The sequence below is a fragment of the Somniosus microcephalus genome, chromosome 2, assembly GCF_052327205.1.
Source record: "Somniosus microcephalus isolate GS21.2 chromosome 2, FLI_Smic_1.0, whole genome shotgun sequence".
NCBI classification, from domain to species: domain Eukaryota; kingdom Metazoa; phylum Chordata; class Chondrichthyes; order Squaliformes; family Somniosidae; genus Somniosus; species Somniosus microcephalus.
In genome coordinates this window covers 145,135,778-145,154,463 of record NC_140988.1, presented here as the reverse complement: position 1 = coordinate 145,154,463, position 18,686 = coordinate 145,135,778, and the positions used below count along the sequence as shown (strand labels likewise).

Below are 18,686 nucleotides of genomic sequence, written 5' to 3'. Positions count from 1 at the left end.
GCTGAATTGTCACATATCTGCACTGACTTGCCTCCTTGATAGATACCATAATTGGACATGTTGCGCATTACACCCATGAACTTCAAAGGAGCTCTAAATGATGTTGACCAATCCTTACTGGAAGCTACTTTTTATTAAGCTCAATTTTAGATCCCTCTGCCTGGAAGGAATGTTGTGGTGTACCTTGTTGATACTGGTTATAGGTTCCCACGGTTTCCCTTCAGCTGATGAGAGAGGCCACTACCAAATTGTCTCATTAAGCATTTTTTTGCATTGGAGTCATGGGGAATGCTGGACTAGTTCTATTGCTATGCAACTTAAAAATGCCAAGGGTTTTTGTTCTAATTTCTGCAATAACATAATAAAAGTGGTCAACGTAAGGAGAACTGTTCCATTAACTGTTTTAGTATTATTGGTCTCAATGGCAATGGGGTTTTGGTACTTCTTGACTGCTTCTATAGTGCCATAAATGTGGTTAGCATTGCCAGAAGCTATCCAGTTATTTTTGTGCTCAGTATTATTGATGACGTTGTGAAAGTATACAGTTATTTATGCGCCATAACTGCCATCATTGACTGTGTTATGTCAGTTCATAGAGGCCGAGCTCTAACCCATCTTCATCTTGGGTTACTGATCCTGTTGAACTACCTATATTAATGGACTTGGAAATGCAAACATGGCTCCAATGCATAATTTTCCTTTCTCATATTGAAGGAGGACATGTTCTCAACTTTCTAGAGCTCAACATGGAAGGACTGCTTAAACTATTTCTTTAACTGTTTGGCATCTGCCAGATTCAGGAATGGTGACTGCATGGATCATGAAGTGCAGCTCCATGTATGAGGTGTTGGAGTTCCTTGGTGGGAGACTGCGCTGCTGGGTGAGGGGCAAGGTACTAATGTCTTCCCTAGGTATTTACCCTTCTGTACTTTCAACCTTTATGTGTAACGTCAAATGTTTCAGGATGATTGATATACAGCCACTGTGAGTTTGGCATTTTGGCAGAGAAAAAAATTAAAGTGCTTGTGTACATTGATATCTGTGGAACTGCTGACAGCAGACATCATTGGGTAAATTTGCATCAGCACTACGTGGCCAGTAACCCAGCCATTATAGAACCTGCCCACCAAGGGTTCCATAATGGGCGGACAATCTGCTCGGATAGATTACCACCCATGTGTTGAAGATGAATACCTTCCCACGTGTATCTTTTAAGGTTGCACATGTAGAAAAATGATTTACCTGTTCTGTACAGAAGACCTTTGCTTCACTTGCTTAGTTTGGTTTCAAAAGTTTTCCACTAATCCCCAATCTATTTGCTTTCATGCATGTAATTGATTAATATTTTAGTATAAAATTTGTCTTGGCCAAGGTTAAGACAATAAAGAAGGAAACTATAGGATATGTATTTCTACGACAATAATTAGCAAATTATTTGTGCATTTGTCTGCCTATGGATATACAGAAATGTCATTTTTCACATACTATATTTGCACATCAGCCAGTCATACGCAGCATATTTATAATGGCCTGTAATTTGCGGTCAACGGCAAAGCAAAGGTGTTCGCTGCTGGCCCCCGAATGCCCACCGAGATCTCACGATCTCTGTACCAATAAGTTTGCCTTTTTCGATGTGTAGTGGTTCGTGTAAATCGCCACTATATAAAAGAGTTTAGCTTCGACGAACTATAAATAAGTTGTTTATTTACCAGAACAGAATAATACAGCAGGTAAGGTAGCAAGTAAGATGGCTGACTGCAAGAGCACCATATTGTAGATCACAGGATAATTACAGCAGGTAAGGTGGCTAACTGCAGGAACACCATGTTGTAGGTCTTACGGTAGGTAAGATAGCAGGTAAGATGGCTGACTGCAGGAGCACCATGTTGTAGACCTTGTCCCAGCGGGGACACCACAAGGACTGAGTTCCCAGTCCCATGGGGAGCGTATGGGGAGCCTCTTGACCTCCTCACACTCGGCTCTATATTCCCGACGTCACGTGACCGCGTCATGACGTCAGCACGTTCACGTGCGCTTAGGCGGTCACGTGACCTGCGCCGTTGTCAGTACATCTCCCCGTTACGGAGGCTGGCCTTTAAGGCCGAGGTTACTAGGCCGGGCTGTGCCAGTACTTGCCGTGGGAGCGGAGAATCCCTTCGCTCCCGCTTGCCGGCTGATGCAGCCGAAGTCTCGATAGGCCGGGCTATGCCGGCGGCCGTCTTGGAAGCCCGAATCGGGCCGGCGGCCAGTGCGCATGCGTCGTATGACATCAGCGCGTTAGGTCGGCGGCCGACGCGCATGCGTCACGTGATGCGTGACGTCAGCGCGTTAGGTCGCCTCTTAAAGGGGCAACGGCCCAACAGGTAAGTTAAAGAGGCAACAGCCCTAACTGGTAAGTTATACAATTAAGTAAATTAAGTACATACAGTTAGGTAAGTTATACATACATAAATAAGTTAAGTTAAAGGGAATTATGTATATATCTCAATGTAAAAGACAACCCATAAGACCGCCACAGATGTTCAGTTGATTGCAGTGCTCTGTCATGGGGATTCCTATGGCAATGCTGCAGTGACGGCAACAAGCTGTCTGTGCAGCCAATCACATTGAAGAATTCTCAGACAAAAAAGAAGCTGCTTTTATCCAGACTTTTAAAAGTGTTACAGAGAGCAAAATAAAGATTGGGACTTTCACATGGAGTTAAGGTGGAAGCTTAAATATCATGAACAAACTTTTTTTTAAAAATTGTAATTTTTTATCATAACGGAGAAACTTGACACAAATATAAAAATTAGTTTTTCAGGGCCAGAACGTTTGTTTAGCTGTCAATAAGCTATTAACACCCCAGTTACATCTATTCCAATAAAAATTAACATGGGGTATTTAACAGCTACAGTACCAAGGAAAAGCCCAAGTTTTCATCAGTTTCACTGATTTTACTGATAACACTGATTGCCGGCTCTGCGGGCGGAGGGGGCGGGTGGTCCAGAGCGCAGCCAGTGTCGGAGCAGTGAATGACCGCAACTTCAGGATCTCCACGTTTAGATGCACATGCGCTACATCCTGAAATTGCGGTCGGTTTCAGAGGGGTAATGGCGGCAAACGCTGTCAGTTTGCCGTCATTACCCACCGCAAATTTCCGGGCCAATGAGTTTGGTCTAAAATTATTATTTTGTTCTCTTTCAAAGAAGATCTCTTATTCATTAGAGATCATCAATTTGTAGAGGAGTGGGTGGGCTAGGCAAGTTTGTATTGTTTAGAAAATGATTACAATACATTCAACTTGTGGTCCTCAGTACGAGGTATGGCCGTTACAGGGATACTTATATTTACCATAAATAGATTCACACGTCCATGTTAAATCTGTACAGGAATAACTCGCCCCTTCTTACTTTTCAAAAATGTAATGCTTATTTGAAATATATCAAAGTCAAATTCAGACACAAAACATTCAAACTCCTTAATAAAGCCAAAAACGACTTTGTTTAACAATGGCCAGTGTTTTCTGATGCCTACGGGTGTGTACGTGCTGTGTACACACCCGTAGGGACATTGGAAATGCCGGTTTCAGGTATGCAAAGCGCATATGCTGAAAACTGGCATTTCTGATTTGTCAAGAATGCTCTTGACAGATAGGCTGCCTGCCCTGGAGAAAGGCCTCTGCGGGTGGAGAGTTCCGCTTTCTGCAGAACTTCCGCCTGCTGAAAACCCTTAGAAATCTTACACCTGGTAAAAGCAGGTGTAAGGCCTGCTTTTACCAGCACAAGAATCGAAAAAAGTTTTTTAAAAATTTCACTCATTTATAATTAAAAATACTTTTAAAGAAGGTAAGTTTATTTTTAGCCATGTAAAAAACTTGAATTATTTTTTTCAAAAAATTAAATTTTTGTTTAAAATTTAATTTAATGTAATTTTAACTCATTTTAAAAACATGATGGTTTTTTAAAAAACTGTATTTAATGTTTGAGTGTGTTTTTTGGGGTGATCTCCATTCATACTTTTGATGGGTCTGTCAAAAGTATGAAGGGAGATTCCCTTCTCCTATTGGCTGACCTGGCCCACGTGATCCCTGGGACGCTTGCGAACTGCATGCGCCTCTGGGATACGTGGGCCCTGCGCATTTTGACTTTGGAGAGGCCCAGGAGTGGAAGTGTCCGGACCTCGGGAACCCTCGGGTAAGTTCGTAGATTTTTTTCTGATAGGAGGCATCTGCACGCAGGAAGCCTCCTATCGGAAATTACGGATCAATGAGTTTAGTATTAAAAGGTGCATAAGCATTTTCTAACTTTTTTTGGATCTAGTATTGATATCAAACACTTCATGGGTCAGATGCAGAGTAAAGTTTCTTCTGCCCATTCCAAAATGCCCATATTTGAAAAAAAGGACCCCCTTCTGCTTCAGTATAGCATCTTCCTCACCTGCGCTTGTTGTATTCTTTCTAATTCACGATATAAATTAGGGTTGATGCACATTACAGTCTTAATGCTGTGAATGCGTGTCCACTAGGATCGAGATTGAGACTGGCCAATTAGGATCCTTGTAGCCATCAGGTGAGACTTTCAGCCCAGTCTAGGCTCGATCTGAAGCCAGGTCTCTGAGGTAAAGGGCAGTGCTGTACGACCCAGCCTTCAAAAAGTTGTCTTCACGACTATTGTGTAGCTGTTACTTTTGTGCCTTTCTGTGTTTACTTACCTTGCATGGAGACACAGATGGAATGGCAACTGTAGCATTCAGCAAAAGTGACAGAACAATCCAGGACATGATGGTATAATTATTTTTTAATTCATGGAGACTCCAGTTGCCTGACAAGTAACATTAGTTAATGGGAGTTCTACCTACATTATATTGTAAAACATTGTAAAGAATATTGCTTCCTGTGGCTGAATTATTTATTGCAATTACATCAATATTTAAAAATACAAGAAGTGCGGGTGAAGAAAAATGAAGATAATTAGCACACTTAAAGGGTGCTAATTATTCTTACTTGTATGTTAATAGCTGTTAAATTATATATTCACAGCACTTGTTTCTTTCGCTAATTTACTTTATTTTTCTTTTACTTTGCAGGGCCGCTGTATGAACTTTAGCCGAGTCCAGGCACAGTAAAAATGATGAAGCTAGAACTGCTTTATTTTCTGCAACCTACTGAGGAATGGTGAAGGATTCTCTACTTCCAATGGACAACAATAATCTTCCATAAAAACGATGGGAAAAAACACCATCTTCATGGTGCATTTTGTTAATTCTTATCACAAAACTGCAGCAAGAGCAATGCAGATTTCCCTTCAATCCACCAAGAACTGTATAGACATAACTTAACAGATGAGCTGCTTCTCTCCTTGATCACTGGCCCAGAGTAATGGCAGTACAGCAATGGCAGAAAATAAACATGAGCACCCCCCCCCCCCCCCCCCCCCCAAAAAAAAAATCCTTTCATTCTTGGCACGAAGTCACTTTGAACTTTTTTCCAGTCTGAATGTAGTCTGATCGTAATGTGCTGTTTTGGATAATCAAATTTAATAGACAGAGTGTATTGTCAAAATACAGCCTATTAGCCACAGGCAGAGCAGCAATCCCACCAGGCCTACCCGGTGCATAAGTTCATTGCCTTTCGGCGATGTCACATTACAAGATCTTTCCAACTTCACCACTTTACAATGCCTTACGGGAACCGTCTGACTGAAAATCTTGTCATTTTCCACTGAAAAGTGCACACGCATGACAAAATGTAGACAGGATGCCCCAAGGTATGGGAATCAGCTAGACTTTGCCCTTTAGTTTTTGAAGACACCTTTCTTCCATTATGTGCCGAGAAAGGAAATTAATAGAGCGTTATCTTACAGCAGCACAGCCTATAACCAAAGATCTTCTGCAGAAATTGAGACATTGGTGCTCTGAGGCCTGACATAGTGACTGGTGCTTTGCCATTGCTGTAATCCTGTGTTCAGTAGCGCATGACGTGTCATCATATTAAAGCATACTCATTGATCTGCTTACTTCTATTAAACAAATAAATAAGATAAAACAGAGCAGCCCTGTTACAACCCAAGGTTGTATAGGCTGGTATCCCCCCATTCTTCAAATCTCCAAGGGCTTTGCAGTGTCACAAGCCAGCAACTCTCTTTGCATGAGAATTTCAAAGTTTAATTAATATAATTAAAGGCAACAGCAAGCAGCAGCCTGTGAAGATTTTGCTCATCTTTTTTATGCTTTTTGACATTGAATGACCTATTACTATTTAAGCTTTGCTTGGATTTTTAAAATGCACTTTGCACTGGTTACGTGCAAAATAGAAAAAAGGTACCCTTGTTTGTAACCAAACAATCAAGTTATATTTTGCTTCTGCAGCCCCTTTCCCAAACGTTGAGAAAAAATATATTTAATGAATTTTTTTTCCAACCGCCTTGTCAAAATGACGATCCCAAATGATGTCAGTATGAGCGGAAACACTGTGGGGGAGAAGAAAGCAGCAGCTGAAAAAAAGCTCGAATGATGCAGTCACTTTCGATACTGTACATGAAATGCAAAATGGATATTCGAGTCGAAACCTGACAAAGCGCGCCTGCTTTGATGTGAACTGGTATAGACAATGACCAGTGGCTGGGTCAGTGGGATGTCTCTCTGCGAGCAGGGAAGCTTATCAAATGACACTAAAAATAAGTTCAACAACCATCACATTTGAGAGAACAGGCGAACATTTCACATTTGGTGGGCAAGCAAGTGCGCGAGATGGGGAGAGCGATAGTGAAAAGTCCTGGTCTAATTATGCTTTTGAGCTGTTCATCAAAATCACATGGGACATGAATATTTCCCTGGGTTTACATGCAAAATTTATGATGTTGCCAAAAGAAGCTCTATGTATAACCACTTGCTTAATCTTTTGCTCATTATTATTTACAGTAATGGCAAAATTGTAAGTACTACCTATCAGTATGTCACAAAATAAATGTTACTAGAATTTTTGAATTTGCCTGATTTTTATGAGATGATTTAAACAAAATTGAGGATTTTCAGAATCTGTAGAGTCGGGTTATCTATCTGTGTTTTTAATTGAGGAATCACACTGTTTTCCAAAGTCCCCCCTTTTACTTAAGGACCGTCTCCATCTAGCCAAAGCTTTGTGCACAGTTGAGTTTACACCAATTTCGAATAAACTGAATTAGTTTAATGTTGCACAGATCTGTATTATCATAAGAAATTTGACTTCATAATTTGCTTAAGTGTTAATTTTCTTAACAACATGTATATAAGTAGAATTAAAATGGAACAGTCTTCATTGAAGCCCATGTGCCTGCTGTATTGCTGGAATACACTGTAGTGCACGGTGCAAACTCAGAATTTGGACTTCCGTGAAAATTGATTTAAAGTCAATACAGACAATCTATATGTTTTGTTATAACCCTCGGTAATAAGTCAGCATAACGAACATTCAAAATGATTAAAAATATTATTCAAAGCTCCTTGTACATATCCACATGTGGCACAGTAGCACATAATGTCTAATCGGGAAACTTAAAAAAATAAGTAAAATAGATTTATCATGCAATCCTTATACAGTACTATGCAAACTGGTTTATTGACTGTCAACCATCTCTTCAAAGACCTTGAATAATAATTTCTTTCTTTAAAATGATATACAACAGCAGCAATAATGAATCAAAATGAATGCTCTCTATTATCTTAAGCAAGATAACATACCATCATAGAAAACTCACTGGACTGTATGGATGTAAAAGCTGTGCACATTTAAAGCTGAAAACTGATTGAGAAATATAGAAGTAAAATAATTCACATATTGGTAGCTTTTATATGTCATATATATCTACAAATTATAAAGTACATGTTTACCCAAATTCCACAAAGGCTAATCTGCAGGGTATATTTAAAGCACATTCAATAGATAGAGTTATAACTGTGCAAGGGTTTCCTGTCTGATTTTTTTTCATTTAGATGAATGCTCAGTTCCAATTTTCTTCGTTAACAAGATAAGTTTATGTGACAATAAAAATGAATGATATTATACCAGTGCATGGACATTTTGATTGTGAGTTTATTTGCAGATATAAATGAATTTGCAGGTGCTTAGTTTGACGTGTTTTAGATGGGTCTAGTGATCTTGAACTAGGGCAGATATATGCATATATATTTTAAATTTATACACACAAAAATTAAAGCCAACAGTTGTATTAGGCAGAAGGTTACTTTTTATAAGATTCTAAGCTATTTGTGTCACCAACATTTCTAAAAGCAAAATGAAAATAAAACATAAAAATTCTGTACTTCGATAACGAGCAAAAATTATATTACAACCCATAATCTATATGGTCCATTTTACTTTACAAGTGCATGTACCCGAGAACTGTACATTGTGTTCAATTCTGGTTTTAGGATAAAGTGCTGAAATAAAACCCATTTGGCCCTAAATATAGAATGCTGTCAGTTTACATAGTGATTTTTTTCCAATTCATTAAAATGTGCTCAGTAAATAAACTTGGGCTTGCAGCATACAGTGTAAAGGGGTTCATCTACCATGATGGCAGCCTGAATCCAATTCTGTATTTTGCTCCACTGTGATAGCCTTCAAGAGATTTTGTGAAAAGTCAAATCTAAATTTATAAGATTTCTGAACAACATTTTCAAGATTTTACTCAACATAGAATGGTAGAATATTGCGGTGGGAAATATTAGAGGTGTAATCAAACAACTAGGGCTTAAGGATCAATACATACAAATAATTTTCCTACAATGGGTTGGACTTGCCTGCACATTATAAAGAAACATTTCTTACATTACTGTTTTTTTTTAACTAAGCAAATGGAAGTACAGAACTACTCGTTTAACTGATATTGTTGACATTAACTATAGGTACAAGCAGAGGAAGTAAATCACAGCTGAATCTGTTTTAAAATTGTAATGAACATGCTAATATATTTGTATGAAATTCATGTGTCCATTATTTTATTAAAGGCATTAACTTTTTATTTTAAACAGGTTAACACTTTCGTTAAATAGCAGACAGGAGTTTTATAGGTAAACGTTTTAGTATTCATTACTAATATTACACAGTGCAATTTCTACCTGCAAGAAAAGTGACTTTGAATTGAGACCTGATTTGCACTGATAGTTGCAGTGATGCAGCAGTGGTAGTGTTTTTACTCCAGCACTAGCAGAGTTTTCTGCAACAACATTAATATCATCTATCCAATGTGTGCTTAAATAATTCTTTATTTTATTAAATTGGTACAAAGGGGTAAATACGCCGAGTTGAAAAAAACAGTTTATGGACCCAGCCCCAGAATTTAATAAAATTACTTCTTTAAAAAAAAAAAAAAGTTTTTTTTCAAATGATATTTAGAAGCAGCAGGCCTCGGCTTAATTGATAACCTTACTATTTTAGGCATTCACTTCAACCGTTAAATAAATGGATGGGGAGAGCCTGACACAAAAATCAAAATAGCAGTTTCAGCCCCTGTTAATTTACATGTAGCACTTTATTGGTCAGACACACTGAAGCCATTCCACGGTATCAGAAATTGCGATTCCTAGCAGTGCATATAAAGGATTAAAAGTCATCTGTGGTTTTAAGAAGAATTCATCCTAACATGGAACAAAAAGAAAAAGAATTTTAATACATATATCGGCATAATGCATCAATGAAAAAGATGTTTTAAATTCCTTAAAAATTCTAATTTATAAAATAGAAAAATTGTTATATTTGATAATGCATTTATTGGTAAAAAAAATAGTTTAGAATTTACTGATGTCAGATGATCAGATTCCTTTGTCTTCTATTTTAATGGAGGTGTTAATCACTCAAGTAAATGAGTTAAATCTTCATCAAAATAGCAATCATACACTAAGTCTGCACCACAATGACTGCATTGTTTACATTTTCAATATTTTACTTGTTATGTTCACTTAAATGGTCAATTTATTTTCCCAGTTTATTTTAACACTTTAAATTAATTTAATCGCCATTAGTGCAATCTGTGTATTTGTAGCCTAAAAACATTTTTACTTAGTTAAAAAGTTGATTAGTGCAGTTGTATCTTAATTTGAACTAATTTGTGGCACAGTTTCACATTGCATTGTTACAAGTGTAACTGTTCACTCCAGGACCTTGCTTCACGTGCTACAGAAACATTTAAAGGGCCATTTCTTCAAGCAGCAAAATTAAACTGATACTGTTGGGAATTACCAATCAGTCCAGATCATAGATATGGAAGAACATAGTTTCTTCCTGTATTGCATTCTGTGCAATTTGCAGACTAGGATAGCACCAGTGTTGTAAAATGAGTACAGTGCCAACCCCTATATAATAGCATAATAATATAGTTTCTGTTTGTTCACTATTGTAGGAATAGGCGTATTCCTAACCAAATCACTGAGGTCGATTCAGGAGAAACAATCCAACAGGTCTTTAATGAAGGATTTGACGAAGTACAGAAAACAACAAGGCTCGATGCAGGAGAGCCGTGGAACAGGTCTTACCCGAACGGGGACGCCATGAGGACTGAGTAGGCAGTCCCGTGGATCGCGTCGTGACGTCATCGCGTTTTCCCGCGCTTCGGGCGGTCACGTGATGTGCGACGTGATGTCATCGCGTTTGCCCACGCTTGGGGCGGTCACGTGATGTGTGACGTGATGTCATCGCGTTCGCCCGCGCTTAGGGCGGTCACGTGATGTGCGATGTGACATCGCGTTAGGTCGCGTTCTTAAAGGGGCAACGCCCCGTACATGCAAACTCTATACAAACATAGTTAAAGGGAATTTTTGTACAATAAGTAAGAGACACTCGGTGGTACCGCTACATACGCCCCCCCCCCCCCAGAATTCACTTTAACGGACAAAGTCAAACGATGAGGTGGTCTGACGAGCCTGTCCGAAGGACTCCTGTAGTGTCGAGGCGGAGGCTGCTGGGCGGCTGGCGGTCTGACGGGCGGTCGCACTTGGGCTGCCGTAACACCGATGGGTGTCCGACCTCATCGCGGCAGTTGTGCTGTTCCGACGAGGCGGTGGAGGTCTAAATGTGCTGGTCGTGAGTGGATCCTTACGTGCGTCGTGGTGAATAAAACTTATTCAACCTCGTGAAGGACCGTAGAAACGTGTGACCTCTGCAGCCTGTGGCTCAAATCGGGCGCCGGTGCGAAAAATCTGGCCGCCTTTGAATGACTGGCCGACTGGGTAGAATGTGGACCATGGCTCTGTGGGTGTTGTTAAGAAGTCCCCATTTGAACGAAATATCGGTGGGAACGCCAAAACGGGCGATCCAGGAGGAATTTAACGTGGGTCTTGCCGGTCGGGTAACTCACCGAGCAGGCAAGCGAACTCATCGAAAGTCGAAAACGCACTGGAGACGGTGCGCAACATAGTGCTACAACGGTAACACCAAAGCGAGTTAACAGTTGCTCCATTGATCAGTGATCAGGTATGGTCAGCAATAGTCCCGCGTGGCCGATTGCGGCCGTGGGATGCCCGTAGACCCGTACCTCGTTGGTCGCTGTGGCGGTTGTTATTTTGTTGTTGGGGGAAACTGCCGGGAGGGCGGCAACGCTTCGGTTTCGCGCAGAACTGCGTGTGGTAGATTACACAACCCAGCAGGCTGACAAGCTGGGGTGGCGTCTGCGGGGGATGAGTCTTCGTGTTTCGCGAGGGATGGGTCCTCGTGGTTTGCGAGGGAAAGGCCCTTGTGGTTTGCGAGGGATGGGTCCTCATGGGTCGAGAGGAGCGCGTCCTCGTGGTTCGTGAGGAGCGAGTCCTCATGGGTCGTGAGGAGCGAGTCCTCGTGGGTTGCGAGGCGTGGTTTGCGAGGACTGAGTCCTCGTGGCATCTCCGCTGGGGCTTGCTCCGATCTTGTGGGCCCGAAAACCTGCAGAACCCGCGCTTGGAGGGGTTTCATACTTGCTGTTCCGTTGGGAGATGTCGAGGAGGCAGACAATCCGAGCGGCGGTAGAGCAGTCAAGTACGGAGACCATATATAGGTACGTGGTCTGCGCCACATCGATGTTGCACAGGGCGAACAGGGCTTCTACCAGAATAAAGCACGAGGGCGGTTATTGCTCCCTGAATTGCGGTAGCGACAGCGAAACGGCTGGTGCTTCTATGGCGTGCTTCTTTTGTGAAAATCATTCACAAAAATCGGAGTCCGACTGCGCTTCTTTCGTGAAAAACATTCACGAAACTCGGGGTCACCAATGTAGGAATTGGTGTTCGTCGGTTGTTGTTCGGCGTGCTCTTCTTCTGTGAAACCGTTCAGAGACGGGGTTCAGGCTGTGCGCTTCTTCTGTGAAAAACGTTCACGGAGACGGGGTCACCAATGTAGGTATTGATGAGCTCCCGTCCTCACGTCGTTGGGTCACCAATGTAGGAATAGGCGTATTCCTAACCAAATCACTGAGGTCGATTCAGGAGAAACAATCCAACAGGTCTTTAATGAAGGATTTGACGAAATACAGAAAACAACAAGGCTCGATGCAGGAGAGCCGTGGAACAGGTCTTACCCGAACGGGGATGCCACAAGGACTGAGTAGGCAGTCCCGTGGATCGCGTTGTGACATCATCGCATTTTCCCGCGCTTGGGGCGGTCACGTGATGTGTGACATGACATCGCATTTGCCCATGCTTGGGGCGGTCACGTGATGTGCGGCGTGACGTCATCGCGTTTGCCCGCGCTTGGGGCGGTCACGTGGTGTGCGACGTGATGTCATCGCGTTAGGTCGCGTTCTTAAAGGGGCAACGCCCCGTACATGCAAACTCTATACAAACATAGTTAAAGGGAATTATATACAGTAAAAAGTAAGAGACACTTGGTGGTACCGCTACACTATACTGTAAACTTAAAACCAACAACCTAATTTTCTTTATTCAGTATCTTGTATTTGTCTTCCGTTTTGAGCCTCAACACCTCTGTATTTCAAACTGAACATTTTTGTTATGTCTCTAAATAATACAGCTACAATTGCATATTTCTTTTTACTAAAGGCGAACTGACAACGTTAAGTATTTTAATCCCTCATTGACTATCCATCTAATTTTTCTTTTAAATAATTGCAAAGTTCTCTATTCCCTGTCAACATCCTGATCTAGAATTTGCAAATCCTGGTTATGCACTTTACAAAGCCATGAGTTATGACATTCTATTCATCATCTCATTTTAAATAGAAGAGGCATTTAGAAGCCCAACTATCTAAACTTGTTACTCATTTCTACTTTTTAAAAAATATTATAAATCTAAAGTAAGTTAATAATTTCACCTCTAAAACGTTAAGTGCAGTGCGTGCTGTAGCCAGGTTGTCAGTCGGGAAAGCAGGTTTCTTCTCGTGTTTATACACGTAACTCACGTAGAGCAGTACTCTTTTTTTGTAGCACCTTTAAATATGTAAAAATTCTGCCTTGTCAGAAGCAGGGCATTTGTCCAGTCTGACAATATCTCCAGCCTTTTTTTTCCCAAACTTAGCTCACGGCGGAAAAGCCACGATAGATCAATCGTATAGCAATAGAGCCACGAGCCACATCAGTCTTTTTTTTTCGCTTGCCTTCATAGGAGTTGTTCAGTTGAGGTTGTATTTGTGCATGTTGGGGGTCTCTTACTAACAGGCTTAGTAATTCGACATTCCTTAGGGTGTGAAATACTGAAACCTAAACATCAATATTCAAGTGAGAGAAGTTATATTTAGCATTTGTCCAGTTATCTTATTAAATGCCAAGAAATTATTTGAAAATATGCCATACATCTTGGTACATTTTTCAAATGTTCTAACAAAAGCATCCAATGGAACAGAATGAAGGTCCAATGTTGCTGCAGGATTCATAGACAAACCAAGAGGGGGGGGGGGGGGGGGGAAACAAACCAACGTTTCTGCAGAATTCATGAAATTTAGTATTTTTGAAATCAATGTACTCATTTTATGTAGGCAAAATTACAAATGTACAATTTAACCCTTTGGGTACCAAAACAATTTATACAATAGCTTCACTAATATATGCATTTTCAGCTGTAAAAATTATAGCATTTCAGCATGGTTATTACAGAGTAACATTTGTAGAAAAACAAAACATTTCAAGCATTTAAAAAAATAAATTCTAAGTATATCAAAAAACTTTTCATTTCATTTTAGTTTTATTGGAGCAAAAATCTGACATCAGTCCTCAAAGGAGGAAATAGTAATTTTTTGTTGTATATGAAGGGAGTGTTTTATTGGTTTTGTATTAATCAGGGAGGTATAATGATAAGATTTTTTGCCTAGTATGGCATTAACCGAAAACAGGATATAATGGCTGTCTCCCCCTCTATTTCTAATTTATGCTAATTTGGTGGCCATTGGCTACATTGGAATTATAAATGGAAAATTGGACATGGAGCAACAGCTAAGCAGTGATACGCCACATTTTTGGAGCAAGTACAAGGGTTGTCCTGCGCTCCTTCCATGCCAGGGACAAGTCATTTCATCTTTTGCATTGTGCTGGCATCATCTTCAGCTAGAGTTAGAACAAGATTTTGATCCTATACCTCAGAACAAAATCAGGAGCTCTTACTGAAGAAAAGCCTCACCCTAACCTTTTAATATCTCAAATTGTAAATCACCACAGCCTATATATCACATACAGTACAATAATAAATTCTAAAATAATTCACACATTTTGTCTCTATGAGACTATCCTATTACGATAAAGTACTAAAATTTAAAGCGCACATTTAGTCGTGAGGTTTCCTGTTAAATAATTTTTTAATTTAAACGCGAGAAAGAGAACAGGAGATCCAGAGTAAATATCAGTGCAGTTTTCTTTTTGGCTCTGCAAAGTAACAAGGAAATGTGTATAATCAGTGAGACAAGTAAGCACTCCACCTTGTAACTAGGAGGAATAAAGTTCTAACTCTAATTTTGGAAAATCTGTACCCGTAACGTGTATATGGAGCAGAATTCACAGTAGCCCGGATCTGGGTGGAACTCCTCTTATTGTAAGTGAGCTAATGCTGTTACTGAAATCCTAAGCTTGATCATGTTTTCTGCAGTATCCTTGTGCCCATGCAGCCTTAGTGTGTGGCAGTAGAGCTGTTACAATGCCTGTCGCGGTGTGCCTGGCTTGCACCTGTTGTTCAGATGCCACAAGTACCAGCAGCACTGCCCACTTGTTAACAAACACAACCTGCATCAGATTCAGGGTTACAGTCCTTGTCCCAAACCATTCTAAATCTTTCGAAGATCATTTGAAAAATACCAATTTCATCAATCAGAATTGAATACTTTATCAAGTTGCTAAGTTAAAATATATAGGCCTAGAAATTCGGTTGGTAGCGCCTAAAGAGCCCGAGAATTGGGGCATAACCCAATGTTGGGGCGGGCGCAATGAAGATAGCGACAACTCCCATATTGACTATACATTTAACGCCTGCGCTAAGTGTTTGCGCGCGCCCGCGTGCGCAAGCAGATCATGACATCATTTCAGTGTGCAATGCCTTTTAGGCGCCCCTGACCGGATATTGGGTGGCGCCCGGAACCTTTACGCCTAGCGCTGTTAGTGACATTCGAAGGAACGTTAGCAGGCCCTTCTCGGAGTCGGGGGGCGCTATTTAAAGGGGATAGCTCTAGTATAAAAGCTGCAGCCACTTGGCCTGTTCATTGCGATCGTTGCTGGAGAGAGTTGGTGAGCTACTGTGGAGCAGAGTTTTTGGAATTTAGCATTAGAGTACTTGGGACCTTCAAACCTGTCCGGAGCAGTTGGAGCACTGGACCTAACAGCGTTTTGACCAACTGGCATCGGAATGGGAGCTGCTTTGGAGGGCGATGGCCTCATGGCCGAACACTCTGAAGGGGCAGAGAGATGGCGGGAGAGAGGGCTGGGATTGGCCAGAAGGAGGAGGGGCAATGGAGGTCGGCCAATCCGAGGGTATGCTGCGAGGGTCTTTAGTCAGCAGGTGTCATACCTTGACATGTCAGAGGAGCAGTGTGTGCGAAGGCTCCGTTTTGGGAGGGACGTTGTTACTGAGCTGTGCCACCTGCTTGCTGAGGATCTGCAGCCGCGTCTACGGTGCAGGACCTCTCTGTCGGTGGCCGTAAAACTGACTCTTGCCCTCAATTTCTATGCCACCGGATCCTTTCAGTCAGCCACTGGAGACATTGCGAATATCTCTCAGTTTGCAGTCCACTGTTGCATCCGGCAAGTTACAGCTGCCCTTTATAGATGAAGGCATCAATTCATCACCTTCCCTCTGACCCTGGAGAAGCAGGCGGAGCGCGCGCAGGGCTTCGCTGCTATTACGGACTTCCCCATGGTGCAGGGGGCGATTGACTGCACACATGTGGCTTTGAGGGCACCATTCCAGAATCCTAAGGACCTCCGCAACCGCAAGGGGTTCCACTCCCTCAACGTGCAGCTGGTCTGTGACCACCACCAAATCATCATGGCAGTCAACGCCCAATTCCCAGGGAGCAGCCATGATGCCTTTATCCTGCGGCAGACCTCAGTTTGTGACCTTTTTGAGGGGCTGGCTCAACCTCGAGGCTGGCTTATTGGGGACAAGGGCTATCCTCTCTGCCCATGGCTGATGACACCACTCCATCTGGCCGCCACCCCAGCAGAAGAGCTGTTCAACAGCAGCCATCACTATTGGTGTGCTCAAACAGCGTTTCCGCTGTCTGGACCATTCGGGGGGAGCCCTGCAGTACTTGCCGGAGCAAGTGGGTCACATCGTCGTCATCTGCTGCATGTTCCACAACTTGGTGATTCAACGCACCCAGCCAATTCCAGCTGTCCCTCAACATCCAGCAGAGCAGGCGGACGAGGAGGAGGAGGAGGAGGAAGAGCAGTTGGAGGAGGAGGAGAATGCGGACGAGGAGGAGGAGGAAGATGGAAGGGCTCCTGAAAGTGGAAGGGCCATCCATCAGAGGCTCATCAGGACTCGTTTCGAGGCCCCTCTGGCGGAATGATGGGTGTCTTTACTCCTGCGCACTTTGATGCTGGCCTTCAGAGGCTTTCAAAGATCCACTGTAAATAGTCATGTGTACCATAGCACATTAAAACTTTTCTTTATTGTCATTACAGCAAAACAACGTCAAGTCAACAGAAACCATAACTAACAAAATAACAGTTAACTCTTCAGCAAAGCCGCAAAACTAAACAAACCATTTCCAACAATTACAACAGGTGAGGGTATCCTTGAATTTGGCCAAAGAAACGTCTCAGCACCTCCCTCTACTGCTGGCCCCTTGATGGAGAACGACTTCTCTTTCGCGGTCGGCCCCTTCCCTCCCTACTGCTCCTACATAATTGAACCCCAGTGGCGGGGTCAAGGTTGGGGGACGCCTGCTGACTGTGTGGAAGCGCAGAAGCCCCTGAGGGATGGCCTGGCCGACCTCTGGTCTTGGAGGGTGCGGACGCATGCTGCTTGATCTGGGCATGGCTGGAAGCAGTGTGCCCTGCAGGTGGTGGCAGCTGCACTGCAGACGTACCAGCGCTGGCATGTGCAATGGTCACCTGCCGAGAGAGGACACCTGCACCATGGTCGGACGACACACTGGCTCTCTGAGGGGACCGGTTCGGCTCATCCGCCACAATCGCATGCTCCACTGATTCCTGGCCTTGTATGGGACTGGAAGGGCCCGGGGTGATCCTAGCTGATGCAGATAGGGTGGCTGCAGTGAGAGTTCGCGTTGCCTCAATCTGGGTGTGGACGAGGCCGGCAAGTGACTGCATGGCAGCAGTGAGGACCTGTGTGGCAGGTGCCAGTGCTTCGGAGAAGCCCTGGACAGTTCTTTCCATTGCTTCGGACAAGACTGGAGCAGTCCGTTCCACTGCCTCGGACAAGCCCTGGACAGACCTTTCCAGGGATTGTCCGAAGCCCTGAACAGTCCTTTCCATAGCGGCCTCGAAGCCCTGGACAGTCCTCTCCATGGCTGCCCCGAAGCCCTGGAGAGTCCTCTCCATTATTGCCCCGAAGCCCTGGAGAGTCCTCTCCATTGCTGCCCCGAAGTCCAACACACTCTTTTCCAGTGTTTCAATTGACTGAGGCATCCTCCCCACTGCAGCCATCAGCTCAGTGTGCCTGAGCCGGGCCTGGGTGCTCATTTCAGCCAGGCGACGCACCTCCTCTGCACTCTGTGCAGCAGTCATCACTCCCTGCCTTGCCCTCCGGGGAGCCGGTGGCCGAACTTGCCTACCCCCCCTTGCGTTGCTGCATGCCGCTTGTTCCGGCAACTGGCTCATCATCAGAGCCCCCCCCCCCTCTCCTCCAGGGAACTACTATCCCCAGTCTGCAGATGTGTATGCTCCCCTGAGATTGAAACAGATGCTCCGGCTTCCTCCTGATCCTCGCCTCCGGAGGCACTGGCACTGGCAGCTTCAGGGCGTTGATCCCGAGTTGGTGATGAATCATCTGAAAGCAGGGAGGTGGAAGAGTGGCTTTAGCAAAAGGACAGGTTGGCGGCAAGGCATGCCAGATTGCGGCAAGGCTCTGACATGGCTGCACACTGAGGAAGCATGCTGGCGGGGGGACCAAGTGGAAGGAAACAGCTGAAAAAGGTGAGAGCCTTACCCTCGCTGTCGAGAATGGGGTCGGCAGCTGCAGTGGTAACAGGACCACTCAGACATCCTCCAAGAATCTGGTGCACTCTCTCCTCGAGATCCGTGAGAGTGACGACTTGTGGAGGCCCGCCACCAGTTCGAAGCTGGTCCTTTCGCATCGCCGC

At 43.3% G+C, this 18,686-nt stretch overlaps 1 protein-coding gene across 2 annotated transcripts in view; it reads left to right on the top strand.

The window, feature by feature from the left end:
* The window catches only part of antxr2a (ANTXR cell adhesion molecule 2a), a 345,806-nt gene extending 337,786 nt beyond the window's left edge, over window positions 1-8,020 (top strand). For both annotated transcript variants that reach the window (XM_085963379.1, XM_085963363.1), the window contains one exon: window positions 5,068-8,020. In XM_085963379.1, the coding sequence (XP_085819505.1) occupies window positions 5,068-5,106 (39 nt within the window). In that variant the 3' untranslated portion in view covers window positions 5,107-8,020. The remainder of the gene's footprint in view (window positions 1-5,067) is intronic.
* Window positions 8,021-18,686: the final 10,666 nt, after the last annotated feature.